The sequence below is a fragment of the Phoca vitulina genome, unplaced genomic scaffold (assembly GCF_004348235.1).
Source record: "Phoca vitulina isolate PV1807 unplaced genomic scaffold, GSC_HSeal_1.0 scaffold58, whole genome shotgun sequence".
Taxonomy (NCBI): Eukaryota; Metazoa; Chordata; class Mammalia; order Carnivora; family Phocidae; genus Phoca; species Phoca vitulina.
Window position 1 is genome coordinate 8951967 of NW_022589761.1, and position 17405 is coordinate 8969371.

The 17405-nt window shown below is 55.0% G+C and overlaps 2 protein-coding genes across 2 annotated transcripts; one reads left to right on the forward strand and one right to left on the reverse strand.

The window, feature by feature from the left end:
- Positions 1-6503: 6503 nt before the first annotated feature.
- Positions 6504-9273, forward strand: NCCRP1 (NCCRP1, F-box associated domain containing). Its single transcript, XM_032390425.1, has 6 exons — positions 6504-6798; positions 7410-7472; positions 7558-7609; positions 8203-8298; positions 8870-9008; positions 9133-9273. The coding sequence occupies exons 1-6, from the start codon at positions 6504-6506 to the stop codon at positions 9271-9273; spliced, it is 786 nt and encodes a 261-aa protein (XP_032246316.1).
- Positions 9274-10940: 1667 nt separating this feature from the next.
- Positions 10941-12380, reverse strand: SYCN (syncollin). Its single transcript, XM_032390471.1, has 2 exons — positions 11973-12380; positions 10941-11123 (listed from the first exon to the last, which is right to left on the reverse strand). The coding sequence occupies exons 1-2, from the start codon at positions 12365-12367 to the stop codon at positions 11114-11116; spliced, it is 405 nt and encodes a 134-aa protein (XP_032246362.1). The 5' UTR covers positions 12368-12380; the 3' UTR covers positions 10941-11113.
- Between the last annotated feature and the right edge of the window lie 5025 nt (positions 12381-17405).

Sequence of the window (17405 nt, forward strand, 5' to 3'; positions counted from 1 at the left end):
ACCTCATCCCTGCCTCTCTGTCGCCCCCTGTAGGATGAAGCTGGCTCACCGCATTCTCCACCAGACCTTTGGGGTTTATATTTGGGGAAGGCAGCACCCAGCCCAGATTATCTTTCTCCCATCCCCTACCCCCCTCCTGACCTGGCTGGGCTTCCTCACCCCTGCAGCCCTGGTGGAAAACCTACTATCTGTTTCCCAAAGCCCCCAGGTGCCTGCCCTCCAGAACCCCACCATTCTCTTTTTACCAGTAGGATTGGGTGCTGGGGGTGATACTGGTTTTTCAGTGGAAGCCATGGGAGCTACACTTGGGCAGCCTGGACGTGCTTCTTCAACCAGACAGAGCCTCCCCTCCTGCCTGAGGTCAGCCTTCTTGTCCTCCCTGCTCAGCAAACAGAGCAACCAGTCTTTGTCAGACCTGATCTGGGGACAGACCAACAAACAAAAAAAAAAACCCCAGACCCACCCAAGGCCCTGCCCTGGTGAGGCTGACATTCTCATGGGGTGACACAGTTCATGACCAAGTGAACAGATCCACATACTCATAGGTATTTATAAATCATACTGAGCTCAAGACAGAAAGAACGGGGTGTGACAGTAGAGAATAGCAAGGGAGGGGGTGGGGAATTGCCCTTGGCTGGGGATTTATATTTATGTATAGCCGACAATCGCAAGGTTATATTGTTGGGTAGAATAAAGCCAGAAGGGTGTGTGTTATGAAGAGGTGACATTTGAATGGAGATGAAGGCAGCCACAGAAGCACGGAGTGGAAGGCGGGGTAGGCAGCAGGGGCAGCATGTGCAAAGGCCCTGAGATACAAAGGAAGTTGGAAGATCAAGGACCAGCAAAAATATGGGACACCACGAATGAGGGGAGAGTGTGGGCCACTGCGGGTAGCCCTGTGGGGAGGAGTTAGCCCCAGCTTATATATGGGAAACTAAGGCTTGGAGAAGGAAAGCCCTTCACCCAAGGACACACGGGGACAGGGTGGGGACTGTTGAGCTCGGGCAGCCAAACTTACGCTTTGAACCACCAGGACAGTGGTTCTCAGTGTGGGATCCCAGAGCAGCATCACCTCTCGGCCCACCCCAGAACTACTGAGTCAGAAACTCGGGGTGGGAACACGGTTTGGAGCTCAGCAGTCTGCGATTAACAAGCCTTCTAGAGGATTCTGACACACAGTCAAATTTGAGAACCACTGAGCCAGGCTCTCCCAAACGTTGTTCCTATCCTCTGAGGGATCCCTGTCCACTGTGGGTTGAATGGTGGTCCCCAAAAAGATATGCCCACATCCTAATCCCCAGAACCTGTGAGTGCGACCTTACTTGGAAGGGTTTTAAGGAGAGCAGAGCCATGGCCAGATGGCTGAAAAGAGGGATCACCCCAGGAGTCAGATACTAGTATGAGGAGCCTGGACCCCAACCTGAGCCGTCCTGCCTAGGGATGCAGACTCTGGGGGCCAGACTGCCAGGATTCAAACCTCAGTTCTGCCACTTTCGGGCTGTGTGACCTTGGGCAAGTCATTTTACCTCTCTGTGCCCCAGTTCCCTCACACTAAAGTGGGCTTAATAATAACAATACCTACCATAGTGAGTGTGTTCGATTAATGCACATGGAGCACAGGCACCCGGCTGGCTCAGTCAAGGGAGCAGGTGACTCTTGGTCTCGGGGTTGTGAGTTCGAGACCCATGTTGGGGGTAGAGATTACTTAAAAATATAATCTTAAAAAATAAAATACATGGAATGAATAGAGCAGTGCTTGGCCCAGAGTGAGCGCTTCACGATTGCTATTATTATTGTTACTGTTAGAGCTCATTCATTTCTTCACCTGGCGACACGGTGATGCCTCCCAGATCTGTGTCTGCGCTCTGACCTCTCTCTGAACTCCCACCATGTACATCCAGTCACCGCCTGGCACTGTCCCTTTGGATGTCCTGCGCTTAACACATCCTCGATGGAATGCTCCATTTCCCATCCCCCCCCCCAATGCGTTCTGCCCTCCGTCTTCCCCTCTCGCATAATGGGGCCACCTTCTGTCCACTGCTCAAGGCCAGTCACAAGGAGATCCTGGATCTGCTCTCTGCCAGGCACTCCATGACCCCACCCTGGTCCTGTCCACCCTCCTCTCCCTCCTCGCTGTTCCCCGGACCCCTCTCAGCCAGAGATCAGTTATGTTTCCTCCTTTCCCACCTTCCCTGAGATGTCACTTAGAATGCATTATACCTACCTACCTACAAGATAAACCTATGCACTGCCCCATTGTCTTACTGATCTCATCTCCCCTACATTCCCTCTGCTCTGGCCTCCCTGCTGTTCCCCAAACACACTAAGCTTGGTCCCACCCCAGGGCCTTTGCACTTGCTGTTCCTGCTGCCTGGACGCTCAACTCTTTCCCCTTCTTCAGGTCTCCACTCAAACGTCACCTCCTCCGAGAAGCCCTCCCTAACTACCTTAGTTAAAACAGGCTTCCAGCTCCTTTTCTCTGTCCCCACAGCCTGTTCTTCACCTCCAAAGCAGTTGATACTGTTTGTCAATTAACCAGCTACCCCTTGACTTGTTGAAGTTGTCAATTAACCACTCCCTTCCTGCACAAGGCCAGAAGCCCCGTGGGGATAGGAAGCTGTCTGTTCTTTCACCATCATATCCCTGATGCACAGGGCTTGGTGATGTAATAGTATTACTTAATAAGTATTATTACTTATTATTCCTTAGTACTTAAGTATTTGTTTAAAGAATAAGAAGTAGAAAGACAATGGAAAACTAGGAATCCTTGTTTCCTGTCTCTATTTTTTCTTCATATGAATAGCAGCATATGAGGCCCACTGTTGGACATCTTGCTCTTTTCACTTAACAGGCTTGTATATATTTTCTTATTAGTATGGAGACAGAGTTGCTGTATTCTTTTTGTTTTGTTCCTTATTGAGGTATAACTTACATACAATAAAACACACCCATTTCAAATGGATAGCTTGGTGAGTTTTGACAAACGTATTATCCCATATAACCACCACCACCATGAAGACAGAACTTCCGGGGCGCCTGGGTGGCTCAGTCGGTTAAGCATCTGACTTTGGCTCAGGGCATGGTCTTGGGGTCCTGGGATCGAGTCCCTTGTCTGTGCCCCATGTCTGCGCTCAGCACGGAGCGGAGTCCACTTGTCCCACTGCAGCTCCCTCTACCCCTCCCCCTGTGCTCCTGCTGTCTCTCTCTCTCTCTGCGCATGGGAGAGAGAGAGAGAGAGAGAGAGAGAGCACAAGCCAGGGGGAGGAGCAGAAGGAGAGGAAGAAGCAGACTCCCCATTGAGCAGGGAGCCCGATGTGGGGCTCGATCCCAGGACCCCAAGATTATGACCTGAGCGGAAGGCAGATGCTTAACCGACTGAGCCACCCAGATGCCCCCTTAATAAATAAAATCTTAAAAAAAAAAAAAGAATGAATGAACTTCCTCATTGCCCCAGAAAGCCCACCTCCCACCCCCGTGCCTCTTTGCAGTTGACACCCTCCCCCGGCCCGCACCTCCCCGAGTCCAGGGAACCACCGACCTCCTTTCTTGGATTCTAGATGTCCGCTGCCTTTTCCAGCATTCTCCCTAAATGGAAGCACACAGCCCATGCACTTTTTGGCTTGGCTTTTGTCACTGCACGACGGTGTTTGGTTTCAGGCAAGGGCTTGTATGTTTGAATACCTGGTTCCTTTTTCTTACTGAAAGATAGTGTGGACGCGGCACGACTTCATCATCCTGTTGATGGACCCTCGTGTTGGTTCTTGGTTTGGCACTGGTAGGAAAAAGTGTTGCGTGCGCGCCTTTGTGTGGACATGTGCTTCCATTTCTCGCTAAATCCTGGGAGCGGTGGAACGGCCGCCGTGCAAGATGGGAGGGCATCTGGTTTTTTGTTTTTGTCTGTTTTTTTAACTACTCTCTACACCCAACACTGAGCTTAATCTCACCACCCCAGAGATCAAGAGTCACCCGCTCCCCGGACTGAACCAGCCAGGTGCCCCAGATATCTGGTTTTGTAAGAAATTGTCAAATTGTTTTCCAAACTGGTCCCACGATTGCTCATGCTCTGAATGCTTCGTGACCCATGAGAGGTGGCTTTGGGGAGTGGTGCTACGTCGGTCACCCAGGCCTCAGCCTGTTCAGAAAACAGGTCCCCACACCAGGACCTTCACCACTTGAAGGTGGAAGGAGGGGATGTTTGAGATCCACTTGGCTTTGTGCCCCCGATTCCTCAGATTTAAGTAACAATGTTTCCCATAGTATGGCAGGCGCAGGAGAGATGCTTCTGAAATTTTCCATTCTGGGGCCCATAGGGACCGAGGCCGACTCCTGGCAGTGGGACCGGGGAAGACACATTTTGAGTGAGCATCCTGGGTGAGTCTGACATGCTGTAAAGCTTGGGACCACTGAGTCTGGATTGGGGGTGGCGGGGGTAGGTGAGAGGAAAAGTCATTCCAGGTAGAAAGAACTTTGGGTGCAAAATGCCTGAGATGGGAGAGAACAGGTCAGGGAAGCAGGGACCAGAAATCCAGGCCTCGAATGGCAGCCAAAGAGCAGGGATTAGTCTCCTGAGGGTACTGTGGAGCCATGGCGGGTTTAAGTGGGGGAGTGACTGCTTGGGTTTGGGCTCTTGTAAGGCCCCTGTGACTGCCATCTGTGCGCGCGCGCGCGCGTGTGTGTGTGTGTGTGTGTGTGTGTGTGTGATATAGAAGGGGGTGAGGACCCCAGGAAGATGATGGGAAATGTGATGTGGAAACCGTGGCAAGCCGGGGTGAGGAGGGGAAGGCAGAGGAGGGGTGTGGACCCCATTCTGCACACTCCTTGCTCCAAGCCACTCCCTGCCTTGGATTCTGACCTGGGGACAACCAACTCCCCTCAGCAGACACCCCTGCTCTGGCTCTGCCCCCTTCTACCTCCTCCCTCGCCCCTCTTCCTGCTGCTCAGGCTCCGGCGAGGACAGGTGGGCTGGCGGCCAGATATGGGTGTGTGCTTGTGTGCTTGCGGCGGCCAGGGGAGTGTCTCCAGCTCTACGTGTGCTCTGAGCTCATTGAGTGTTTGTCTGAGAGTCTCCTGGGACTTCCTGGTGCATCTGGGCTGCAGCCCTGGGGTGCACTGGGTGAGTTACTAAACCTCTCTGTGCCGGTTTCCTCATCGGCAAAATGGGTATAGCAATAGTATCTATTTCCTAGGGAGGATGTGGAGATGGAGTTAATTACTCAGAGCCATGCCTGCACACAGGCAGCCCTCAATTATATGAGCAGCATCATTCGGCTGTGAGCTCAACTCAGTGTCCCAGGCATGTGTCTGTCGTTGGCGTCTTGCAGGAATCTGGGGCAGGAAGTGCCCCTGGAAGCATCGGCGGTTATCTGGGGCAGCATGGGAGCAGGTCTGCGAGGGTGGCCTCTCTTTCCTTCTCTGTGCAATGGGAATAACTACAGCACCCCACACACGGGCGGCTGGTCCGCGGGCGAGCTGGGGGCTGGAGGGCGTGTTTGCATGCGGGGCTGCTATTACCTTTCCTTTGTCGATAAAGTGCAGCAGATAGTGGGGCCCACCTCCGTCTCTGTTGCTGGAGGATGACACGAGCTGGTAAGCACCTAGAACAGCACCCAGTACCCAGAAAGCGCTCCCTGTGGAGGCTGCCGTTGGAACTCGGCGCCTGCACTTGCCTGGGCCGGGTGTGGGGTGTGGGATGTGGCCCGGTTAGGAGGCGGCCGTGGGCATCTGGCCCTACAGGTTCCTCGTCGCCCCACTTCCTCCACACCCCGACCTCTTGCCCCCACCATTGCCCCATCCCTCACCCCCAAATCCCCAGGACCTCTGAGGGCAGAGGCTTTGGCAGCCGTGCCCTCTGCCCCAGCCCCGGGAAGGGGTACAGACACCCCCCAAAACCCAGGTGGGGTTACTGTTCCCCTCTCTGCTGCTATCTCAGTGCCTCCCTGGGGTCCCCCATCTCTGTGCCTCTGAGTGTCTCTCTGCCCTCCACTTTGGTTTCCAGAACAGGAAATGTCAGGGTCCCAAGGGGGTGTCCCAGGTGAGGAAGCAGGAGGCAGGACCTCCCCCCTCCTCCTAGATGAGAGTGGGGGTGGGGGAAAGAGGGGGTCTTCCTTAATGAACCTCTTAATCCTGCCATGCCGGATCTTAATGAGGGGGAGGGACCTCATTAGAGGGCAGGGAGCCCTGACATTAGCTCCTCCGTCATAGACCCCTCTCCCAGGGCCAATGCCTGGGCCCTCAGCTGGCCCTGGGGAAACTGGGGCGGGAGGCTTGGGAAACCGAAGGGGGGCTGGGGGCCCGGACTCCTGGGTCCTGGAGGAGGGGACAACCTGCACTCCTGGGTCTGACGGAGCAGGGAGCTGGGGACCCGGACTCCTAAGTCTGAGGGTGGAGGGCCCAGGGGCCCGGAGCCTTCCCCTAACACACCCCCCTCCAACGCCCCGCCCCTCCCGCCTCCAGTTAACCCCAAGCCTGCGGAGGAGCCAGGGACAGTCGCCCGGAGCGCACGAATGGAGGAGGGTGACCGACACGCGCTCGGCGGCGGGATGGAGGCCGACGAGCCCGCCAGCCCCCGGGAGCCGCCGTCGCCGCCCCCGCCGCCGTCGCCGCCGTCCCCCGCGGCCCCCGACACCCCCGGGCCCCCCCAGTCCGAGCAGCCGTCGGAGGCCTACGCGCGGCAGCTGCTGCTGGAGGAGTGGAGGCCCCCCGGCGGGACCCTCGAGCTGCCCCCGCGCCTCACCTGGAGGCTGCTCTTCCTGCGGCGGCCGCTCTACCGCAACCTGCTCCGCTCGCCCAACCCCGAAGGTGCGGGAAGGTGCGGGACGCGGCGCTGCACCCCGACAGACCGCCGCCCGGTCTCCGCCTTCCGCCGCGCGCGGTTCACTCGGACCGTCTGTCTCATCTTTCTGTCTGCTCCCTCGTGTCTGTTCCCTGGGCTCTTTCTCTGTTTCTCTACATCCTTCCCTGTCTCTTCTGTCATTGTGCCCCTCTCCGGCTCCTTGCGGCTCTCTCTTCCCACCCCGCATTGCCCTCTCTCTCTTTCTATGTCATATGTCCCTGTCTGTCTCTCCCGGTGTCTCTCTGCCTTACCCTGTATGTCTACCTCTCTCTCCCTGCCTCCCTCCCTGCCTGCATTTCTGTTTCTTTCTCTAGGTGCCGCTTGCTTTGTCCCTCTGTCTCTGTCTCACCAGGACGCCCTCCTCCTCCTTCCCTCCTTCTTCACTGCACCACCCCTTCCGCCCCGGGACATTCTCAGGACTCTCCCAGGGCCCTGACTCACACATCCCTGCCAGGCAGGTCTGGCCTGGTACAGATTCCTACCCTTCAGCAGAGCCCTGGGGGGAGGGAGGCAGGCGGAGGCTGAAGGGCTGGAGGCGGTTTCAGCCACTGAGGCTCCATTCACCCGTGCATTTCAGGCATCAACATTTATGAGCCAGCACCCCCTACTGGTCCCACCCAGCAGCCCCTGGAGACGCTGGGTAAGTGCTTTCTGGCTGGGCCCAAGGGGACGGAGTGGTCCTGGGGAATGGGCATGTTCTAACCCTCTGCTCCTCCACCTGCCAGGCAACTTCCGCGGGTGGTACATTAGGACTGAGAAGCTCCAGAATGACCGCAGGTGGGTGGTCAGGACCCCTGGGGCCCTGCTCCAGCTTCTCACTGCAGAGCCTAGAGAAACTGACTGTGTGCCCCTCTGGGCCTCAGTTTCCTGCTCCGTACCCAGGGTTTGTCATAAAAGAGAACGCTTGTAAAACACAGCACAGGCTCTGGCTGGGTCCAGCTTGCATATAGTAGGTGCTCAATAAATAGCAGCTATCACGGTTACTATTCTCCACCTCTTTCCCTGGGAGGGGGAGTCACCCAGGCCACCATCTATCCTCCATTAAACTGAGCCCTGCTTCTGCACGTTGGGTGAGACGGTGTAATTCAAGGGCTGGGTTGGGAGCCCAGCTCTGCCACTTCTTTGCTGCTTGACCTTAGGCAAGTGACTTCCCTTCTTGAGCCTCTGTTGCTCATCTGCGTCATGGGGTTCAGACAGTCTGGCCCTCAGAGGGGAATGGAGGGAGCTGAGGCTATAAGGTGGGGAGTAAATGCTCAGCACCCGTACATGGGTGCGCTTGATGTCTCTACGAGGGCACCATGATCGAGGTTTCCTGCTCCCAAGAATCCCAGCCAGTCCCAGACCTCACCTCCCTGTGCCCTCTCCCGCAGCTGGACGGTGAAGCAGCAGTGTGTGGATCTTCTGGCCGAGGGCCTGTGGGAGGAGCTCCTTGATGATGAGCAGCCGGACATCACGATCATGGACTGGTACGCGCCTCTGCCCGGTCAGCCTGCCCCGCCGGGTCACGCACAGGGCTCCCCAAAGCGCGAGCCTCACCTGTCCTCCCTCCCCTGGTGTGAGCTGGTCACCAAGACCCTCCTGCCACGGCAGGATCCAGCCCTGTCTACCGTTCTACCCCCTTCCCTCTGAGACTTCCAGCTTCTGAGATGTGCCAGGCTGGACACTCGTCCCTTCGTTCTTGGATGCTTGTCACCCTCTGTTCTCGAAACAAATTCCTCCTTATCCTCTGGGATTCTGCTACATGTGCCTCCACCAGGAAGCCTTGCGTGACCACCCCCACGCTGGGTCAGATGCAGCATGCTCCAGTGCCCTGGACTTCCCCCATCGCAGCCCTTAGTATTCCGGATGGTCACTGTCTGGTGACAGGTCGGCCTCAGACTATGTGACTCCCACGAGGGCTCTGCGGGGGGCCATCGTGGTCACTTGGTCAGTGCCGGGTGCACAGAGCGGGAGCCAGTGAGTGTGCCTTGTATGGCACTTAGGGCCAGGGGCCATGGGCACTTCGGTGGCAGCTGATGGCCTGGACCCCACCCCCAGGTACGAGGACAGCCGGCTGGACGCGTGTGTCTACGAGCTGCACGTCTGGCTGCTGGCGGCTGACCGACACACGGTCATCGCGCAACACCACGTGGCCCCCCACACCTCTGGGCGGGGCCCCCCCGGCTGCTGGCTCCAGGTGAGGCTCTGGCCACGAAGCCGCCACGTGTTCATGTCCCAAGACCTCAGAGAGGGCGGAGGTAGGAGACAAGGGTTCCCGGGTCCCTGATGGCACTTCTCCCTCACCCCGGGTGCCGCCGCAGGTGTCCCACGTCTTCCGCCAGTATGGCCCCGGCGTGCGCTTCGTCCACTTCCTGCACAAGACCAAGAACCGGAGGGAGCCCGGCGGGCTGCGGCGGACAAGGGTGACCAATTCCTCCGTGTCTGTGCAGTTCAGGGAGTGACTGGCTCTTCAACTCCCGGCCTGTTCTGACCCCTTGTCTCACTTGTCCACTGCCTTGACACTTTCCTGATCCTTTAGCACCTCCCTGATCCCTTAGCAATTCCCTGACCTTCTGCACCTCCCTGACCCCTTAGTACCTCCTTGTTCCCTTTATCCCTTTGGATCTCTTAGCATCTCTTTCACCTCCCTGGCCCTCAGAAGTCCCTAGCCCTTAGCACCTCCCTGGCCCTCAGAAGTCCCTAGCCCTTAGCGCCTCCCTGGCCCTTTAGCTCTGCCCTGTTGTCTTAGCACTTCCTCGATGAGCAGCACCACCTGTTTCCTTCACACCTTCATGACCCCTCAGCTTCTCTTTGATCACTTACCACTTCCCAGGCCCCTGATTCCTGCCCGGCCCTTGATTTCCCACTAACATCTTCCCACCTCCTTGAATGTCTGAGTGGCGTTTCTTCTGCATTCTCTGAGCTCCATGAGGGCTGAGCGCAGCGACCGCTTCTCCCCGAGCTAGTGCTCGACAGATAGTAGGTGCTTAATAAATCTTTTTTGAGGGGCACCTGGGTGGCTCAGTTGTTAAGCGTCTGCCTTCGGCTCAGGTCATGATCCCAGGGTCCTGGGATCGAGCCCCGCATCGGGCTCCCTGCTCGGCGGGAAGCCTGCTTCTCCCTCTCCCACTCCCCCTGCTTGTGTTCCTGCTCTCTCTGTGTCTCTCTCTATCAAATAAATCAAATCTTTAAAAAAAAAATCTTTATAAAAAAATAAAAAAATAAATCTTTTGTGATTGATGAGTAAATTCACGCGTGCAAGGATGCCGAGCATTTCCCTGGTCTTTGCTTCTCAGAATGATACTGAGTTCATATCCCCCTGGCACCTCCAGTAATCCTTATTCTCGGGCACCTCACTACCTCTGTGCCGTTTGCACCCCCTTGATGACCTCTGATCTCTTCCCATATCCCCAGGTTACAGCCTCTTGGCATCTCCACTTACCTCTCCGCTCGTATTTCAGCCTCTCAGACGCTCCTCACATTTCCCCTCCCCCTCCAACCCCAAATTCTCGCCCCGCCTAGAGCTGTCCCCATACCTCTCCTCCCTACAATACCCTCATTTCTCCTCCCTCATTCCTCCAGAGTCCCCGAAGCCATCAGGGTACCCATCAAGGGCCATCATCACTGAGGATGGTGGCGGGACAGATGGCAAATTTGAGCTAAAAGTTTTTTCGTGTGTTGGGGAAAGAAAGATTGAAAGTCTTTAACAACCCGTAAGTTCCTGGCCAGATCAAGCAAGAGACCCTGGTCTTAGCCTGGGGCAGGGTCCTTGAAGGCCTCTTGCTGTTCCAGGCCTGACTCCTCAGGGAGGCTGGAGGTCCCTGGCAGGCCAGAACAGCTGGCATTGGGGGGCATTCGTGGGGAAGGGCTATCTACCAAAAAGTGCGGGAAGCATTTTAATGTTTAAACAATCAGCCAGTGGTATTACTGCATGTCACACACGTGTCCTGTGGATGTGTGTCTTTTTGTGCCCACCTAAATCCATGGCCAAATCTCTGAGTACGGCCCCACCTCCAGCATTGTCCCAGGTATAGGCTGATGCACGCCGGACCAACCTGCTCTCTCCCCCACCCCACCCTGTCCCATGTGGACTTAGGTCCCAAGCACGAGTAGATGGCAGATGGATAACTTCAAAAGGGCTATATTGCAGGGAAGGCGCGGGGCGGGGTGGGGGGGGGTGGGTTGGGGCAGGCAGAAGGTTCTCTCCTCCTGGGAGTTGGGGCCTTCAGCAGACCCCAGTGATAAGGCCAGGTGAGGGGCTCTGCACCCTGTGGGGGTTGAAGATGAAGTATCTTTAAGGCATCAGTAACACCTGCAACAGAATAAAAATTATCACCAGGGGGTTGCCAGGGGCTCAGAGATCCAGGGTGTGTGTGTGGGGGGGTGGGTTCTAAAAGGCTGAGATGGGGTGGAGGGCTGGGGCTGGGCTCCAAGTTCAGGAACTAGGCATCCTGGGGGCTCTTGGAGCTCTTGTGGAGGGAGAGGGACAGGTGAGGTGGTTTTGGAGAGTGCTAGGACTAGATTTAGGGTCCCACGGTCTGTGAGCTCCCACAGGTGAGTGCACAGTGGGCTGGGGGGGCAAAGTTGGATCTGGGGGGCTCCAGAACCTTAACAGGGACTTTGGGGCTGGTTTCCAGGGCTGCGTCTGATCTAGAGGGTCTACGTGGGTGGGGAGCATGAGGGTAGATAGGGTGTTCCTAGAACTGGGTCTGGAGTCTTGTGGTGGGTCAGTTTAGAGTCTGGGAGTCCCAGAGCTGGCTCTGGTGGCTCCGGGAACTGGGACGACTGGCTTTGGTTCTGGGGGCTCCAGGGTGAGAGGACTGATGGCTCCCCATCCCCAAGCTAGGCCTAGGACTGCAGCTCTGGGTAGATCGGCAGGTGGAGGATTCAGGAAGGTGGGAGGCAGGTGCTCCCAGAATGGAGGCTAGGGGGTTAGGGGGTGGGGTCAGCTTCTGAGTCTGGGAATCCCAGAGTTGGGTCCCAGAGATCCGAGGGCCATGGGCTTGGGGGAGGGGGTGCGGGGAGGAGGAGGATCCGGGACCTCCAGGATTGATTCTAGGGACTCCCAGTGCGGGGTCAGGGGCCGAGGGGCCTGGGGGCCCGGGTTCGCGCCGCGGACGCGGAGGCGGGGCTGCGGGCGGAGGCGGGGCCGGGCGGGCACCTGCAGTAGAGCGACGCGATGGTGTTGGACCAGTCGCTGAAGAGGCCCTTGCGGAACTCTTCGAGGCGCGGGTAGACGCCGGTCGAGAACTTGCGCGTCTTGCCGCCCTTGCCGCGTAGGGACCACACGGTGATCTCGCAGCGCGGACCCACCACGAGCGAGGAGGCGATGTTCGTCCAGTCGGAGGGCAGGAACGGCAGGTCGGTGCCCGGCGCCAGCGACAGCTCGGCGCCCCCGCAGCAGTTGTCGTAGTAGGGGTCGCTCTTGTCGTAGAGCCTGGCGCACGTGCGCGTCCCGTCGGGCTTCTTGAGGTCCGCGGCCGCGGGGCAGGCCGCTCGGACGCCGGGGACGACCGCCAGGGCCAGGGCCAGCAGCAGGGGGCACAGCGGGGACATGGCGACACTGCGGGGCCGCGTCCCGGCGCGCTTTTATGCACCTGACCCGTGGGAAGGGAGAAGCTGCGAGATAAGGACGCCCTCCCCACCCTACCCCCACCTCACCCCCGCCCCCCCCACCCCTCCCGGGGCGGGAAACCTTTCTAACCTAGGTCAGAGACCCACAGCCAATGAACACAAGACCGACATACTTGTGTACAACTTAGCAGCTTAAGATTTCACGTGGCAAACAACATTATAAAAAAAAAAGTCAACAGGACTTGAGAATGAGTCTCTTGCAGTACAGAAGGCAGATAGGGTTAATAGTATATGTACCAAGAGCTCTTAAAAACTGACAGGGATTGGAACAACCCCCTTTCCAAATAAGGAGAGGCCAACGGAGGAGGAGGGGGAGGGGGCTGGGTCTCCAGGCTTGGCAAGTCCCCTCCTCCCTCTGGGACGCAGAACCTTGGGAAAGGAGAAGCTGGAGATAAGGAGGGAGAGGCCCCAGAGGGGAAGGCAGAGGGGGGGAGGAGATGACGAGAGAGATCCCGCTCCCCTCAGGAGCAGGAGAGAGCTTCCCAACCAAGGTTGGAAACCCAGAATCTGTGAAATAGACATATTTGCACAACACTCAAAAACCATTGTAAGGCAATGTCCAAAAGGCTTGGGGAAAAACTTGCAATACTTGAGACAGGATATAATTAATAGCTATAATATATAAAGAGTGCTTACAAATCGTGGAGAAGAGATCAAACAATCCCCCACCCTGCCACCCCCAAGAAAGACAAGCCTTGGAGGGGGAGAGGGAAGGAAGAGGAGGCTGCCATCCCCCTACTCCCACTTCTCAGGAGCCAGGAGATTTTCTTAACGAAGATTGGAAATCTTGAATTTATAACATAAACAGAGGACCTATCGAGCTGTAGAAAATGTAAACCTTTTGTACAGCAACAAACACAGACTAAACAAAAACCTAACCTGGGGAAAAATAGAGAATTCTTTTTTTTTTTTTTTTAAGATTTTATTTATTTATTTGACAGAGAGAGAGACAGCGAGAGAGGGAACACAAGCAGGGAGAGTGGGAGAGGGAGAAGCAGGCCTCCTGTGGAGCAGGGAGCCCGATGCGGGGCTTGATCCCAGGACCCTGGGATCATGACCTGATCCGAAGGCAGACGCTTAACGACTGAGCACCCAGGCGCCCCAAAAATAGACAATTCTTGTAACATACAATAAGCAGTTACCAATCAGCAAGCAAAAATGACACAAGCCAAAGGAAAAATTGAGGAGCAGCCCAGGACAGATAAAGAGGCTGGGACCTCAGAGTGGGACAGGAAGCTGGGCATCTTGGGAGCCCAGCCAAGGCCCTTTGGAGACTCTTTGGAGTTCCTAGCCTCCTTCCAGATGAGCACCGAGTCAGGCATGGATGAACCAATCAGACAAACAGTGGTTCAAGTCTGTGGCTCTGTGGGTAAGGCCAAATCTGGGCCTCAGTTTCCTCATCTGTAAAATGGGTGATATTTTCTTCCTATACTATAGGATTGTTATGAAGATTACAAGGGAAAATGGAAAGTACACGGGGAATGGGGCAAAGGAACAGCCTCTGGAGCCAGGCTGCCTGGGGCCAAATCCCAACTCCTCCTTGAGCTGTCTGCACCTGATTCCACCTCTGGGCTTTAGGGAGACAATGATGGTATCCATCTCAGGATGCTGGTATAACGGGTGAGTTAATCCACATGACAGCACAATAGTAGGGCCCTTGCCAAGTGCCATGTGAGCATTTGCCATCACTGTTGTTATGCCGGCCCTTAGCGTGGTGCTCAATAAACACAAAGCAGCACAACACAGCATCAGCAACAATCTGCTGTTACCCCCTCCTCCTCCCCCGGATGCTGTCTCCCGCCTTGGCCACAGTAATGCAGTAGTGAAGAGCCAAAGGCTGGAAACATTTGGAAGTAGGTTCAAATTTTGACTCTGTCACCTTGCTGAGTGACCTCAGGCAAATGAATTCACCTCTCTGAGCTTCGGTGTCCTCCTACCTTCAGTGGGATAACAGAAAATGATAACAGAAAATTATTATATAAATAAATCTGGAACTGGGAGGCCTGGGTGGCTCTGTTGGGTAGGCATCTGACTTTGGCTCAGGTCACAATCCCAGGGTCCTGGGATCGAGCCCCCACGTTGGGCTCCCCACTCAGCAGGGAGTCTGCTTGAAGATTTCTCTCCCTCCCCCTCTGCCCCTCCCCCTGCTCATGCTGTCTCTCTCTCTCTCAAACAAATAAAATCCTTAAGAAAAGAAATCTATAACTGACAGACTAAAATATGATTCATAAACATTAGGAACAATCCACATCATTGCTATTTATAAATATAAATACTTAATATTTAATACTGAATGAAAACAGTATCCATATAAATATATAAAGCACCAAGTACAGTGCCTGGTACATGGAAGATGCTCCATAAACAGGAGCTGCTATGACTATTCTATGATTCTGAGACCCTGGATCCTGGCCTGGCCCTGTCACAAACCAGACCTGGATCCTTCTCCCTCCTTCCACGAAATCTAATCTCCAGCCGCTAACTTCCCAGCCGGCCTCCTTGACCTCAGGGGCACAGAGCTCTCACCCTCCTAGCTCTGCCAGCCCTGGACTCAGGGACGGAGACAGGTAAGTGTAGTGTGGGTGGAAAGGGCCATGAGCATCAGACACTGTAGCAACACGGGGCAGCAAGGAGACTCTGATAGGGAGAAGATTCAGCGACAGAACACAGGACCCAGGGGGCCACAGCACGTAGCCAGCATCAGAGAGAACCCACGGAGACCCAGGGCGAGCGCACAGCATCCCCAATCGAGGGACACATGCATGGGCAGGTGGGTAGGGACATCCCTGTACCACAGTCAACCACTGATGGTCACTGAGTCTCACTCGTGGGTCCTAGAGAACAGCACGCACTGAGTGTAGACACATGCTCAGTACACACAGTCCCAGAGAAACACGGTCCCAAATAATGCGCCCCCCCAACAGAAACACACCCACCGTCACCAACGAGCCCCTAGCCCTCAACCACTCCCACCCTACACCCCATGAAATCTCAAAAGCACAAAACCCCATACACACATCTGTCACGCCAGAGGGAGCACCCACAAGGCATCTTCGTCCAGAAGCAATTCCTTTACTGTTCATTAACACAAACTGGGCAGATAGTAGAAAAATAAACATCTCCTTTTTTTTTTTCTTCAAAAAATGTTAGAACGTCCTGCCCTTGAGGAACCCGTGAGCCTTTGAGAAAGTCAGACGATAAATCAATAATTCAAACACAATGTGAAAAAGAGTTAAAACAGGGGCATGGCAAAGGACTCTGGGAATATAGTGGGAAGAATAGCAGGGTTTCTTTAATATCCGCTGATATATTTCGATTCATATAATAAGGAAAAAAATCTTCATTTCAGAACTCACAGCCTTAATTCCACATTTTCCACAAGACCATAAAAAAGATTGGTATGCCCATGAAATTGCCACTAGTAGAAAAATAAAATATTCGTCTCAATTAGGGCAGTACCTGAACATAAACAACATTATAGGTGGCACATAGTTTAAATGAAAATGCAGTCTGTTGCATAAATACAGGAAAATATTCAGATCAGTACTTAAGTTCACACCTCACTACACTTCTGCATCGATATGGCACTGAATGGGATTATTTCTATATAATCCTTAAGGGCTAATATGACCCTCCAAAGCAGCCATAACTGTGTGGTTTGGAAATAGTGATTCTAGAAGTGTGGTCTCTAGATCAATGGCATTGGCATCCCCTGGGGACTTGTTAGAGATGCAAATTCTGGGCGCCTGGGTGGCTCAGTTGGTTAAGCATCTGCCTTTGGCTCAGGTCATGATCCCAGGGTCCTGGGATCCAGCGCCCCCCCCCGCCCCCACATTGCCCAGTGGGGAGTCTGCTTCTCCCTCTGCCCCTCTCTCCGCTTGTGCGCTCTCTCTCAAAAATAAATAATTAAAAAAAATGCAAATTCTCTGCCTCACCCAAGTTGTTTGAAGTAGAAACTCTAAGGGTGGGGCTCAACAATTTGAGTTTTAAATGCCCTCCTGGGGATTCGATACCTGCTGGAGTTTGAGAACCACTGGGTTAAGGCATTGGTCTTCTAAGGTTTCCTATGTCACTGATTGCTTATTGCATCTAGAATTTTCTGTATTGACACCTCAATTTGCTCAGCTCCTATAAAATGGTGTTTCAAATAATTTTCCTGATTAAAACTAATTCCATTAGCAATGGAAAAAGTGACAGGTCTTGGAAGTCCCAGGTGGAGCCTCGTAAGATAATGCCTGGAACGCAAATGCTTCAAATGAACTTGAATCTTCTCCAACACAGACAAAAGGTCAGTCATCATCTAACTTCAGGACGCGGCTGAAGACCGTGTACTCAGATACACCTGCCCCAGGTGAGGCGCCTTGTTTCCAGGTCTCCCCGGGTCCCATGGCCCCCTAGTGGTCTAGGCCAGAGCTACTCCCCTTTCACTGCGCCGCAAATCCCTTGGGGCGGGGAGGGTCTTGTTAAGATACAGATGCCCATTCAACAGGTCTGGGTTAAGGATCTAGGTTCTGCATTTCCTGCGAGCTCCCAGGTGCTGTCAGGCTGCTGGGGGCCACTGAGTAAGTGGCTAAGTGGCTCTCCCAGCTGAGACGGATACAGCTGCAAATCAGGCACCTGCCACCAGGAGGGCGTGGCAGGAATTCAGAGGTGGGCAAGGTCAAGGAGACGCCGGAGAGCGGTTGTGATTGAGAGAAAACTCCAGTGACATTTCTGGAGGAAGCCTGTGGAGGAAGCGAAGTCTGAAACTGCTCGGGGCTGGAACAGCTTTGGCCCAAGAGTCCCTGCGGGTGCAGGTGCGGATGCGGGTGCGGATGCGGGTGCGGGTGCGAGGGCGCTGTGAAACCCTCCGCGGAGCCCGAAGCCTGGCGGGGCTTCGCCGGCCGCCAGCCGGGTTAGGGGAGGCTGGGAGCCCTCGCGAGGTGGCGCCAGAGCACGGAGATTCCTCCGGCGGGCTGGG

Bases quoted from the DNA above. Each gene is read 5' to 3' on its own strand.
- NCCRP1 (XM_032390425.1), top strand. From the start codon at position 6,504: ATGGAGGAGGGTGACCGACACGCGCTCGGCGGCGGGATGGAGGCCGAC. The intron at 8,299-8,869 runs GTACGCGCCTCT...CCCCACCCCCAG, and splicing joins GACATCACGATCATGGACTG to GTACGAGGACAGCCGGCTGG. The intron at 9,009-9,132 runs GTGAGGCTCTGG...GTGCCGCCGCAG, and splicing joins CCCCCGGCTGCTGGCTCCAG to GTGTCCCACGTCTTCCGCCA.
- SYCN (XM_032390471.1), bottom strand. From the start codon at position 12,367: ATGTCCCCGCTGTGCCCCCTGCTGCTGGCCCTGGCCCTGGCGGTCGTC.